Raw genomic sequence first — 14,842 nt, forward strand, 5'->3', positions numbered from 1 at the left:
TTAATAAGTGGTGTACTGCTTACAATAAACATAATGTAGCTAGATTAGCATTTTGGGGGGAACTGATCTAAATGACATTTTGTAGTAAAATTATATTTCAAACAATTAGATGAAAAAGACATGTTGTTTTACTAGGGAACACTTCCACGAAAAATCGAACGAGTGGCACAAAATATACGACAGCAAAGACCCACACAGTATTCCCTTGCCGAAGCCATTCAACGAAAAACTGAATGAACTGCAGAAAATGATCGTTCTCCGCTGCCTGAGACCGGATAAGGTGAGAACGCGGCAAGGAGACGCAGTCTCCTTTTACCCAAGTGCATCGGGCATTAATATGTATATATATTTGTGTGTGCACTTTCTTACCTTTGTTTTGCAGATGAGCCCCGCTGTTACTAACTACGTTACTGATAAACTGGGAAAGAAATTTGTGGAACCGCCGCCCTTTGATTTATCGAAGAGTTACTTGGATTCTAACGCCACGATGCCACTTATCTTTGTGTTATCGCCAGGAGCTGATCCAATGGCAAGTGAGTGACACAACCCATATTGTTTAAAGAGATAAGAAGTGACAAACATCGACCAGAAATCCCTGCAAAGCTGTGTGTGTGCGTGTCTGTTTGCACGTGTCTGTTTGCACGTGTCTGTTTGCACGTGTGTGTTTGCACGTGTGTGTTTGCACGTGTGTGTGTTTGCACGTGTGTGTGTTTGCGCGTGTGTTTGCACGTGTGTGTTTGCGCGTGTACGTGTGTGTAATCGGTGGTATGACTTCTGACTATCGAGCCTATGTAAGGGATAGGATACATATTTATATATATGTATGTAGAGCATTTGGATCAAAGACAGTATTTCAAGGGAACTTTCCACGGTGCCTCGGGAGGAACGTTTTTAACCCATGTTATTCTGCCCGTGCTCCCCTATGGATGTGAAACTCGGACCCTAAATGCGAAGATAATTAAAAAACTTCAGGCAACACAAAGAAATCTGGAGAGGTGCATGCTGGGTATTACCCGAAGAGACAAGAAAAATATAAACGGGTCCGAAAATAAACAAAAGTTTGTGGCATCACACGGGTGAACAATTAAAATGGCAGTGGGCCGGACATATCTATATTTTTATTTTTATCCATATAAAGATAGTAGGGGTACGGAAATTCAGAAATCTATTTACAAACACCTCTTGCATGCATGGAAACTCGACCCAAGAGACTTTTGATTTTTGTTTTGATTTGTTTTTTTTTAATTGAGAAACATTTCACACTGAATCAGGTATTTTAAAAATAAGTTAAGAAATGTACTCTTTTTTCCCCCATGAATGTGGAAGAAGGGAAAGAAACCGGGCACTACGGATTTTAAATGAAAGTGAATTTATTCTGCCAAGGAATCGGCATTTTGGCCAGTATGTCGGCATGCCATTAACTCTCGAGAAAGGCCGACATACCGGCCGAAACGTCGATTCCTTGGCAGAATAAATTCACCTTAACTGGGTACGTCTGATGTCACTTCCTGTGTGACGTTGGCTCATTGGAGAGGCGTGGGCGTTTGGAGGTCGGAGCGCTTCAGAGACTGCAGCTGTGGGCAGCAAGAGCGCTCTGACAGAGTATATGTACTACCATACTGTGGCGATCTTTGTTCCTCTTAATACTAAGTACAAGTACTGTTATTGATGTCTCACAAAGTTATCTACCATTGTAGACACGTGTGCTTTTCACTTAAGTGCTACTTAGAGTATTACCCAACTAAACGGTAAACTAATATCTGTTTAGTGGTGAGAGGTTTCAATAGCAGATACCTGCTCACTACTCTGGGTTACCAAGTACAGTGAGAGGAAGAAGGCTTCAGTGTCTTTAGCCCTCTACAGCTTTAGTACATAAGATTTTTAGTAGCTAGACCCTGCTCTGTTTACTATAGCTCCAATAGGTATTTCCTGTGCTAATTATTAGTGTTGGGTGTAATCATATTATCTATTAAGACAGATTAACACCATTAATAGCACATTTACGTCTACACGCCGTTCTCCACTTTTAATTGATTTTATTTGTCTTCTGTTTTTCGTCGTTGTTATTTACTCCCAAACACATATTTTTGAAATGATATAATTAAAGTTTATCTTAGTGCCACACAAGGGGATTCTTTCTCTATTAGTAACATTTTGTTCCCCGCGAGCACCACCCCACTTTTGTTTGGGACTTCATTAATCATTCATTATTTGCCCTCCAGGACGTTGAGCAGGGCTATTCCACGCCCTGAGAAGCGCATCTCTCTTCTCCTTGGCAGAATACATTCACTTTAATTTAAAATCCGTAGTGCCCTGTTTCTTTCCATTCTTCCATATTCATTTGGATTATACACAGGCTTTCCCTGGCCGAGAGGCCCCGGTAACTACTCTATATCTTTGGATGTATTATTCCTTTATGGTGTGCAGCATCCCTTTATCCTCTTCTTCCTCAAAACATTTTGTGTTCCTCGGTAGTTTCTGCGGGACGTGTCGTGATTGCCACACTTAATACACTGCACTTCTTCTTTTTAAGGTTTACTGAAATTCGCCAATGACAAAAACATGGGTGCAAATAAATTCCAAGCTATCTCTCTGGGCCAAGGACAAGGGCCTGTGGCTACAAAAATGATTAAAGAGGCATTAGCAGGAGGGACCTGGGTTTGTCTACAAAACTGTCACCTTGCCGTGTCCTGGATGCCAACTTTAGAGAAGATCTGTGAGGAGTTCAGCAGTGAGATGTGCCACCCAGACTTCAGACTCTGGCTTACCAGTTACCCTTCACCAAAGGTAACTGATTCCCATGGTGATATGATCAGCAGCTTTAAAAATAGACTTTATTGCATGTACTTTGATATTCCCAGGTGGCTCTACGCTATAAGAGGACTAAGTGGCTGCTTAGAGCCTCCACTGGTTCGGGGTAGAGCCCATTTCTCTCACATTGCAACTCCGATCTCTGCAGGCGGTAGTGTTCGGGGCTCTGCCTCATTGTAATTGTAATTAGATTGTAAGCTCCTCGGAGCAGGGACTCCTTCCTTAATGTTACTTTTACAGTATGTCTGAAGCACTTATTCCCATGATGTGTTATTTATATTTGTTATTTGTTATTTATATGACATGTATTACTACTGTGAAGCGCTATGTACATTTTATGGCGCTATACAAATAAAGACATACATACATACATACATCATAGCCGGCCAACAGCGGTTCTACTTACGGCCCCTCCCCCAAAAGCTTAAAGCCGCTCTGATGACATTACAGTAGTCAATACCTTTTCTCCAATCACATTATTATGAAGAGCAAAGCACACTGCACCAGTTATCATCTGTCTCATCTAACTATTTTGAGTAACAAAGGTACTGATACCAGTTTGTTAGTACCATTTTCAGCCTCCCGTGAAACACAAACATATACATGGTGTATCATTCCATTCTCCAGGAAAGGAATAACATGGAGTCTGACCAGTATATTCATTTCCAACAGTGTTAGCAGAAATATGAAAATACACAATAATCCTCTATCATTTCTATTATATGCTGTACACAAAGAGGAAAATGAACTATCTAGCTCCATTAGTCATAGTGATTACGCATTACTATCATGTACTAAATACGGTCTCTTCCAGTTTCCAGTGACCATCCTTCAGAATGGAGTGAAGATGACAAATGAACCGCCAACAGGACTACGATTAAATCTACTTCAGTCCTATCTCACCGATCCCATCTCCGACCCTCACTTCCTCAATGGATGCTCTGGGAAAGAGCAGGTAACTTTGTAGGCTTGCATACTGAGGACCAAACACTCACTTTTGACCACATGCTTCTAGAGTCATTACATGTGATATGATAATTGCGACATTACATGTGGTTTTTTTTCTTCCAGATATGGGAGAAGCTACTTTTTGGGGTCTGCTTTTTCCATGCCCTGGTCCAGGAGAGGAAGAAGTTTGGTCCCCTTGGTTGGAACATCCCTTATGGGTTTAATGAATCAGATCTGCGCATCAGCATCCGACAACTACAGGTGACCTTGTCACCAGATACCCGTATCTCAAGCTTTGCATTGTAATGTGGTAACCAGACAAACACAGCTGACAGCGCTCACATGTCCGCTGGCAGAGATTCTGCAGTGCAATGCCTCACTCATTGTGATGTTCTGGGTATAGAAGTCCCTACAACTGTTAATACTGAAGGTATTCTCTATGCCAGTGTTTCCCAACCAGCACAGGTGGCTCAGTCAAAATGACTGAGCCGCTGATTGACCCACCTGTGCTGGAGCAGGGATATCCTTAAGACCTGACCTGGATTTCCTCTTCTTAGGACATTATGGTGCTTATTGTATATCCGCCAAAGCAGCCAATCCGGCGGCTTTCTGCCAAAAGTGCCCGTTGTAGTCAATGGTAAATGTCCGAAAACGGCTCCATCGGCCGATATAAAATAATCTCCCCACGAGTTAATTACTGAGTCTCACTTTATCATATCTCAAGTAAACGCGAACATGTTTTTATTTTTCTTGTAGCTGTTTGTGAATGATTATGAACATGTTCCCTTTGAAGCCATATCGTACCTTACCGGAGAATGTAACTATGGCGGGCGAGTGACGGATGACTGGGACAGGCGGCTCTTACTTACCACTCTAGCAGATTTCTACAACAATGACATAGTGGAAAACCCACGCTATTCGTTTTCTCCCAGCGGACATTACCTGGCTCCACCAAAAGGCACATATGAGGATTACATTGAATTCATCAAGGTGATACGTGTGATCAACTGTACTATTTACTCATTCCTTTGCATAAATGTCTCACGAAGAGTAGCGATGATATAGTGACTGTATGATAAGCATTTGTCAGCTCAGTAGCAAAACGAATATGCTCTGTGAAGGAATATTCTGGTAAAGCCACGTGCAATGTATTTGTTATTTAGGTATATGGTGATCGGGCATATTAAGTCATTGCGTGGGCGTTATCAAGATTTAGTACCGTAGGGAATAAACAGGTAGAGGAAAGCAGATATGTTTAACCCCAATTTGATATATTTCGAGAAGCCTTCCTTGCCCCAAAATGTATGGGATTCTATCCCTGGAGTTGAGTCATAACCAAACAAACATTGCTTTCTGCCACCGCACCTTTCCCGGCTGAGGAGCGTTATGAGAACTCTGGTACTCAGGCTCTGTGCCTCTCTACTCTTGAAAGTACATTGGATCGAAGTATCCTGTATAAATACTTAATCTGACTGACGCATTGCCTTGTGGTTTCTGTATGTGATGGACTCATTTTTGTCGTCTTTGTCCTTTTTGGATGGAAAATAAATGCTATTTGTACATTTTTGGGTTGCTGTCTGGTTCTGTTGTGTTCTTGCTCCATTCCAGCATCAGAAAGAGAACTCTCAAAGTGAGTTTAGGAAATTACAAATGGGTTTATTTCTTCACAAAACCGTATATTTGGCTCCTGAGGGCGGCATGCCCAAATTGTACCCAATATGCAGTTCCTTTTGCATTTGAGAACTTGAATGCGAATTGGCCAGTCATATTGTGTGTTGTTTTTGACACCTGTCTCTCAGCTCCTGCCCTAAATATCTGAATGATATATTTCTATATTTTTTGTGTTTGACCTATTTTCTTCTTTCCTGTTTTTGACAGAGGCTTCCTTTCAGTCAGCACCCCGAGGTGTTTGGGTTACATGAAAACGTGGATATATCAAAGGATCTCCAACAAACTAAAATCCTCTTCGAGTCTTTGCTGCTAACTCAGGGAGGAGGCCGGGAAGGGGGTTCATCAGGAGGGGGAGACCATACTCTATATGAGATTGCAAAAGATATACTTAGCAAGGTAAGGAAGACTTTTGCTCTTACAAACCATACACAGTTTAGTGCGATTAAACAGACATCATGAAACCACCAAGTATCTCAATTACCACTTACTTAGTTGCCCCAGGAATGTCCTTCCCCTCAATATCCGACTGGCACCCTCTCTCTTTCCACCTATAGGACCTTTCTTAAAACACACCTCTGTAATGAAGCATATAGGTAGCTCCGTTGGCTGATACTATACATCTCATATGCACTGACCTTTGCCCCTTGTAGACCTAATTACTATAACTCCCCCCTACTGTCTCTGTAATTTCTGCATACTTACCACTTAGATTGTAAGCTCTTCAGGGCAGGGACTCCTTTTCGTGTCTGATGCGCTTATTCCCTTGATGTTTTATAATATTACGCCACGTGTATTGTAAAGCGCTATGTACCTGGATGATATAAAGATATACATTCATACTGGGCAATGTAAGAAAGTGATTCAGAATGATTGGCGTAAAGAAACCAGCGGAAGATAAGCAGCAGTAACTGAAGACGGCATGGCATGGTAAGGGTGGGCGTGGGCAAAATGCAAGGGGCACGTTCTGTGTTTGTGACATAGAGTAAATGCAATTTGGACAGTGCGACAGATGGCTAAAGCAGTGCCAGATTACCCACTGGGCACACGCCGAGGGGCCCTCAAGTTTAGGGGGCCCCTGTAAGTTGCCGCAGCCCGGCAGTCACCCTCTGCCATACTCCCCCTCCTCCTGTCGGTGCCGGGATCCAATTTCCGCCCAACCAGAGGAGGGAGCTGTAGAGTCCCCAGACCTCACCCAAGGTGTGTGTAGGAAAGTGGGGGGTCTCCTACCTTCTCCGGAGCGGCCCTCCTCCTGCAGTGTCATGTTGTCATGGCGACCCAACGTTAAATGACGCTGCAGGAGGAGGGACGTCTCGAGAAAAGGCCCCCCAAGGTATTGGGGCCCCAGAGGGTCTTAATCTGCAAAGGGCTAAAGGATGATTTTTATACTTGGGAAACAAAAACAGACCCTAAAAAGAAGAAAAAAGAGCTCTTTTTGTTTAAAAACACATTAACTTCTAAATTGATTTGCCGGATTTTTTACGGAGTTTCTATGGAACAGGCAAATAATTTAATATGGAAACTCACGTCTGATTAGTATTGTACTGCGCTACGGACGGAGCATGTTAGTGCATTATAAATAAATACTAATAATTCGTTTATACCCCATTTTGCAGCTCCCGGAAGATTTTGACATTGAGTCTGCGCTGCAGAAGTATCCTGTGCGATATGAGGAGAGTATGAACACTGTGCTGGTGCAGGAAATGGAGAGGTTCAACAAGTACGGTCTGGTCATCTACAGTATACAGGTTATCAGTGGGATGTATATCGCATGTTCTAGTGATGTAAATATTGGGTTTACAATGGGTAAATCCTGTTACATCCAAATATTGTACATACTAGCGCCCTAATCATAATAATAAATGTATAGCGCTGGCACGGTGTACGTTACGCTGTAAATGGTTTTGCAGGCACAATGAGTTCCTGCCCCATAGAGCTTACAATCTAAGTTTGGACGTACCTCATGGGCCAAATATGTTTTTGTGAAGAACAAAACATGAGTCGTTTCCTAAGCTCACATCGGGAGCTCTCTCTCTCCCTCTGGTGGTGGAATGCAGCAATACAATGCCACGCAGAACAGGGAGATTGGGGTTTGCCCAAGGTCACAAGGAGCCGACACTGGGATTCGAACCAGGTCTGTCCGCTTTAAAGGCAGTCACATTACCAACGAGCTACTCCTTCAGCCTTGATTTATCCATAGGTAACATGTAAGAGTATCCCTATATTCTTATCCTTTCTGCATTACAGTTCTGGACATAGTATATAAGTACTGTACATCCCACCACCAAAATCCAACGGGCTCCTTTTTGATGTACTGCATGCCCCCATTGGTGGTGAAGGTTAAGATATTTTATAATTTCACTAGATGGCGCTACACACACATAACACACCGATACACACACATAACACATAGCACACCGATACACACACATAACACATAACACAGCGATACACACACATAACACATAGCACACCGATACACGCACATAACACATAACACACCGATACACACACATAACACATAGCACACCGATACACACACATAACACATAACACACCGATACACACACATAACATATAACACACCGTTACACACACATAACACATAACAAACCGATACACACACATAACACATAACGCACCGATACACGCACATAACACGTAACACACCGATACACACACATAACACATAGCACACCGATACACAAACATAACACATAGCACACCGATACACACACATCACACATAGCACACCGATACACACACATAACACATAGCACACCGATACACACACATAACATACCGATACACACACATAACACATAGCACACCGATACACACACATAATACACTGATACACACACAACACACCGATACACACACATCACACATAGCACACCGATACGCACACATAACACATAGCACACCGATACACACACACAACACACTGTGGGATTCATTTAAATGGAGCACCCGTCTCCACCAGGAGATGAACCTTTGTTCATACTATCGCACTCAGCAGCGGTTTTGTCATTTTGACCATTTGGTCATTTTTATTGTTGGTTTTAATATTTTGCTAGTGTTCTTCATGCATTATTAGTCCAATAAATATTGTTCTGTTAGTAATTGGAAGTGACCGCCTCAATTTTTCTTTTTTGTTCACATTTATTTTTTGGGATTTGGTGTGTCTCCTATTACCAGAACCCTTCCTTTGTCACACACTCATATTGGCTACTTAAGCCTACTCTTTATAGAATGGGACATTCATTTTCATTTATTACTATACACTGTTTTATAGCACATCTATGCATTTATCATTTACACATACATGTTTTCCCCATAAACACATACATGTTTTCCCCATAAACACATCTATAAATCTGCCTTTAGTAGTGATAGAAAGTGCACAGAGTGCAGTAGAGAGCTGCCTGAAATACATTTTGATAGGCTTTAGGGATGACTGCTGGGTCAAGGACCGCAGTTTGAGAACTTCTGCACCAAGCCACATACATATGAAAAAGTTTAGAGATTAAAATTGACAAAAGGCATTCTGGTGACAGCTGAAGGAGCTAAAATAATTTATTTAACAAGAATTAATAAACACACAATCCCAGCAGGCTCAGAACCCCAACAAGAATACCAGGTGACTGTTTTAGGGAAGCTTACATTATATCCATGTGTCTTCCGTATTCCCAAAGCCAGGAAATCATCTAACTGTCAATGTGTCTTTTATTCCATTTCACTTTCCAGCTTAATCCGAACAATCCGGACAACTCTACAGAACCTGCAGAAGGCCATCAAAGGTCTGGTTGTTATGGACTCAGAGCTGGAAGCTCTGTCTGGCAGCTTAATTGTAGGGAAGGTTCCTGAAACCTGGGCGAGGCGCTCTTATCCAAGCCTGAAACCATTAGGAAGCTATGTGTCCGACTTCCTGGCAAGGCTGAAGTTCCTGCAGGTAAAGAAACCAGACGTAGCAGAAAGCGGCTCATAAACATGAAGTGGTTTTCAAAACACTGCGCACTCGTTTCCTGAAGGTCGTGCATGGCGGGCCGTTACAATGTACCCCAACAGAACCTGCAGCAAAGTTACCGGGTTTATTCATAGAATAGTTGTAGGGGGAAAATCCGAAACTCAAACGAATAAAATCCGTGTGGTTTTGTTACAGAACTGGTTTGAATTTGGAAAGCCGTACGTGTTCTGGCTGTCTGGGTTCTTCTTTACACAAGCATTTTTAACGGAGGGATGCAGAACTACGCGAGGAAATACACAATACCCATTGATCTGCTCGGCTACGAATTTCAGGTACGGTTCATATGTTTTATGCCTAGATAATAACAGTACAAAGTGACCCTTAGAGTGCACTTCACTGCACTTCACCTAAATCAGAGTGTAAGCTCTTGGGGGCAGGGACTCCTTTTCCTAATGTTACTTTTATGCCTGTAGCGCTTATTCCCACGATGTGTTATTATTATGTCCCGTGTGTTACTGCTGTGACGAGCTATGTACAGTAATGGCGCTATATAAAGAAAGATATACATACACGGGCTTGTCCCATTCCACCCACCAGGGGCGTAGCTATAGCCCGGGCAAAGCCTGGGGCCCCGCGCTATTGGGGGGCCCGCTCCCCTCCCCTGTCGGCAGCCCGTTCTCCTCCCCTGTCGGCGGCCCGCTCTCCTCCCCTGTCGGCGGCCCGCTCTCCTCCCCTGTCGGCGGCCCGCTCTCCTCCCCTGTCGGCGGCCCGTTCTCCTCCCCTGTCGGCAGCCCGCTCTCCTCCCCTGTCGGCAGCCCGTTCTCCTCCCCTGTCGGCAGCCCGTTCTCCTCCCCTGTCGGCAGCCCGCTCTCCTCCCCTGTCGACGGCCCATCGGTCTCTCTTCAGATAGAGACAGGCTTGGGCGAGTAGGAGGAGAGCGGAGCTGATCACAAAGCGGTGGGAGGAGGGAGGTGAGAGGAGGGAGGAGGGAGGTGGGAGGAGGGAGGTGGGAGGAGGGAGGAGGGAGGTGAGAGGAGGGAGGTGAGAGGAGGGAGGAGGGAGGTGAGAGGAGGGAGGAGGGAGGTGAGAGGAGGGAGGTGGGAGGTGAGAGGAGGGAGGAGGGAGGTGGGAGGAGGGAGGTGAGAGGAGGGAAGAGGGAGGTGGGAGGAGGTGGGAGGTGAGAGGAGGGAGGAGGGAGGAGGGAGGTGGGAGGAGGGAGGTGAGAGGAGGGAGGAGGGAGGAGGGAGGTGAGAGGAGGGAGGTGAGAGGAGGGAGGTGAGAGGAGGGAGATGGGAGGAGGGAGGTGGGAGGAGGGAGGAGGGAGGTGAGAGGTGGGAGGAGGGAGGAGGCGAGAAGGGCTTTTTTCCTGCTTAACCACTTAATGACAGCAGGTGGCGCTGCAGAGCACTCCATAGCTGCTCCTCTCTGCATCTCCCGGTTCCGTGTTTGATGTATGTGTGTCTGTGTGTCTGTGTGTCTGTGTGTCTGTGTTGGTAAGTGTGTGTGTATGTCTGTGTTGGTAAGTGTGTGTGTTGATGTGTGTGTTTCATACATTATACATTATATGTTGTAGATTTAGTGGGTTTTTTATATGTTGAATATAAATGTGTATTTGTATATGGTATGTGTGTGGTACACTAATGTTGCATGTTGGGTATGTGTGTATATGGTGTAGTGTTTGTGTGTATATGAGGGAGGAGAGAGAGGATGGGGGGACAGATGATTGGGAGGAGAGATAGGATGGGAGGGAGGAGAGATGATGATGAGGGGAGCGATGATGATGACGAGGAGGGATGGGGAGAGATGAGGCATGATGAGATAAAGCAGGGGAGCGCAATCTTTCTCTCCTGCGCCCCCCTGCCGGCTGTCCCCCTTTACGTGTGCCCCCTCCCCCCGTTACCTTGGTTTAGGCGTTCTGACGTCATGTTGCCATAGCTACGTGACGTCACATTGCCATGGCAACGCGTCTCCAGAAGCCGCCTGAACCAAGGTAAGTGAAGTTTACAGGGGTCTTCGCCGCTTCCCCGGCATTTCATTTAATTGCCTTTGGGAAGCGTGCGGGGCCGCTGTAAACCCTGAGCCCCCGCAGATAATCTCGCGCACCCCCAGTTGGTGCACCCATGGGATAGAGGATGGGAGGGAGAAACAATTCTAGTCAGTATTAATATTAATGGGGCCCTGAATATTTTTTTGCCCGGGGGCCCGCGAATGTCTAGCTACGCCACTGCACCCCACTGCACCCCACTTATATCTCCTGATGGCGCAGAATGCTTTTAGATTTCAGTAGAGGCCTTTTATGCCTTCTTTGGGAATTCTCACACCTGCACGCCAGCATTCACCTTATCTTAATGTCCCATTTCCTCTCAGCATTGCAACAGCCAGATATCCCTCTTACAGCACTATATAACATGTATAACATGCTCTGTTTCTGTCATTTGGCCATACCCAATGAAAGCTTGTGACATGTCAACTACATGTTGGTCCATTAAAAGGTACGATACCCATTAGGCTGCGCTTATAGTGCCTTGTGACGGCAACGCAACGTCGCTCCAAAACAAAGCAATTTACTCCGTCGCAAGCGCTTATAGTAAGCGCGACGGTGCGGCGGAAAATTTGGAAGCCGGGTAAATTTGATTTTTTAGAGACAGTCGCCACATGTGACTGTCTCGAAACCAATCAAATTGCGCAGCCTGCCCCTTTTAGTGACGTCACTGGCCTTGTCGCCTGCGACGTCGCTAAAAGTCTAATTACAACTTTCACCAGTGGCGACGGCATTGGTCGCGTCGCGGTCGCCAGCACTCTAAGCGCGGCCTTACTCCCTCTCCCTCCTTTGTTATTTTACTACATTCTTTTATGTGATTTTACTAAAAACGGTGTTTTAAAACTCAGCCCTGTCGCTGCTGGGATGTTCTCTAAGTTAGGTATGAGGCCCCAATTAGGGGTTAATTAAAGCCAGAGGCGCTTGATATCCCATGATATTACTGTGCCTATGTTGGTTACATTTGCAGGATTCATGTTCAGATGATTAAACCGACATAAACCGGTAGAGCGGGTGTTACATAGAAAAGCACTTTTATTTATCACAACTCTAATATTGCTCATTGTAACTGTCCTTTGAATGTTTGATACATTTTTCTGTTGCAATTGTTTCTTGATAGCTGGTTTACTCTTATTGAACGATGATATCATTGAACCTACAGATGTAGCCGATCTTCCTCTTCCCCGGACCACCATTGAGGCCCTGTAGGATTAACTCTATGGGAGGTCCCATGAAAGTAATGCCCCCCCCCCCCCCCCGTGCAGGAAACAGTAAGAGCGGCTACATCTATACAATGTATCCTTCATGCCTTTTTGTATCGCACTAAGACGAATGTAATGAATACCTATTACATAGAAACATTACCCCCCTGCTGGCGTGTCTCGTACCCCAGGTGCTTCCTTCGGACACATCCGATTCTTCGCCGGTAGATGGCGTTTACGTCCATGGATTATTTTTAGATGGAGCTCGTTGGGACAGGCAGAGGTCAGTGAATGTTCAAACCAAAATGTCCTGTCCATTGAACTGTGGATGGGAGCGGGCGGGATATGTGTAAATATCAGCCTCTTATTTCTTATTGCCGCCGGATAATTTGTACCCGTTGTTACTTTTCCCTCTCACTCCGATCTCAGGGTGCAAATAGTTTTCAGTTTGGGAGAAATGTGGATGTGAAGGAGTTGGTCACTGAGCCACGATGACAGCATTAGTCAGTATCACTTTATTAGTCCCATAAAAATGCTTCAAAATATTCTTTACATGGCATCGGTAACAATAATGTTTATATCCCCCCCCCCCTATTGTGGAAGCCTTATAGAAATGCTCACAGTTCGTATCCCCAAAGAAACATCACATTTTTACAGTGTTGCACATCTATTAAATGGCATATTTGTGTTTTCTTAATGAACCCCAACAGTGGCGTGCTCTCAGAACAACACCCCAAAATGCTGTTTGACTCTGTGCCCATCATATGGATAAAGCCAAGTAAGTGGATCTGTTTTGACAACACGGACCTTCTGAGTAATGCCTGACTGAGCATTAAACCTAACACAGTACCTCAAGGCACCAATAGCCGCCTCTGCTACCACACGCCCGTTTAGGGGAGGGTTAAATTAGGGAGATCCTAAGTTAGGCCTCTACGTTTCCCTTTACCCAGAGACACTTTTCAGAGAAATAGTTTGATTTAAGAAGAGGGCATTCACCCTTTTCCAGTATGGCTGCTGGGCATCGTCCTGCCAGCGAATCAGTACAGGTGATGTCATAGGTTACAGTTACTGACTGGCCTACAGACAGCTTCCTGTCAGCAGCCATTTTAAGCTCCTAAAACGTTAATGCATTAAAGATTACCATCTTCTAAACCAGAGGGATCCCAGCTCTGGCAGCGGTCATACACCGTAGAGACTTTCATCTGGCTAAAGTACCAAAGGAATAGAAGCAGAGATTATTGCTTCATGCACCGCCCAACGATGCGGCCACATGTACAATACACGCTAAATGAAGAACCAGTTACAAATCGGTATACTTGTAACATTCCCGTTCTCTCGTGTCTTAACAAGTCACTTGTGATGCAGAATGCTGGCTATGATCAGGACTCCATTAGGGCACTTCCAAACACATAGCCACAGAGCTCGTGTTAGAACAGGACAGGGACTCGTATGTATTTGTTTCGTAGCCACATTTTCCAGTTAACATTAAGTTGCAGGGAAACGGTGTAGAATATTCACACGTAACATTGCTGAACTCATTGCTACCCATGCAGCGAAAGGACACGCTATTCTATAATCCCTGTAATTAGGAATTCCAAGAACAGGGAATGAACACTACATGGTTAATCTCAAAATCTGTGATCTCTGGAAGAGCTCCACAATAAAAATGCTATTGCAGTTGGCAGGGTCCGATGTATCACTTTGCTTTTGATGCAGGGTACACTTGAACATTAAAAGCAGCTGTTCCCATAAAATCTCTCTGCTGTTGGGACATTTATTTTTCCCTTTCTCCACCATGATTGTGCAGACAATTATTGGTCAAAAAACCATACATGGCCCTAGCAAAGGTTCTATTTCAGGGTCGTGGTGGTCAGGGAATCACAGGACAATTAAGGAAAAAAGAATTGTTTCCGACATGTAATGGTTTCCGGCTTGCAACTGTGGGCATAGCACAGTAATTGCCTGATTTGCCAAGGAGAAATGTTTACAGTTGGAGGAGTCATCTCAATGCCTTCTACGGGTTACATGTTAAATGTTATTTAGTGAACTCCCTTTTAATACAAGATGATTACATTGCAGACAGTCATACTTCCAGTGCAGATCCCATTTTTAATGTCTGTACAATAATAATAATAATACTAGCATGTTCTTGTGTAGCGCTGCTAGTTTTACGTAGCGCTTTACAGAGACATTTTGCAGGCACAG

At 44.5% G+C, this 14,842-nt stretch overlaps 1 protein-coding gene across 1 annotated transcript in view; it reads left to right on the top strand.

The window, feature by feature from the left end:
* The window catches only part of DNAH12 (dynein axonemal heavy chain 12), an 86,620-nt gene that overhangs the window by 69,843 nt on the left and 1,935 nt on the right, over positions 1-14,842 (top strand). The window contains 13 exon segments of the mRNA XM_075574834.1: positions 136-280; positions 383-533; positions 2,534-2,787; positions 3,626-3,766; positions 3,883-4,020; positions 4,516-4,749; positions 5,638-5,826; positions 7,044-7,147; positions 9,178-9,382; positions 9,593-9,659; positions 9,662-9,729; positions 12,829-12,920; positions 13,348-13,415. Of these exon segments, the coding sequence (XP_075430949.1) occupies positions 136-280; positions 383-533; positions 2,534-2,787; positions 3,626-3,766; positions 3,883-4,020; positions 4,516-4,749; positions 5,638-5,826; positions 7,044-7,147; positions 9,178-9,382; positions 9,593-9,659; positions 9,662-9,729; positions 12,829-12,920; positions 13,348-13,415 (1,856 nt within the window).

This window comes from Ascaphus truei, chromosome 17 (assembly GCF_040206685.1).
Source record: "Ascaphus truei isolate aAscTru1 chromosome 17, aAscTru1.hap1, whole genome shotgun sequence".
NCBI lineage: Eukaryota > Metazoa > Chordata > Amphibia > Anura > Ascaphidae > Ascaphus > Ascaphus truei.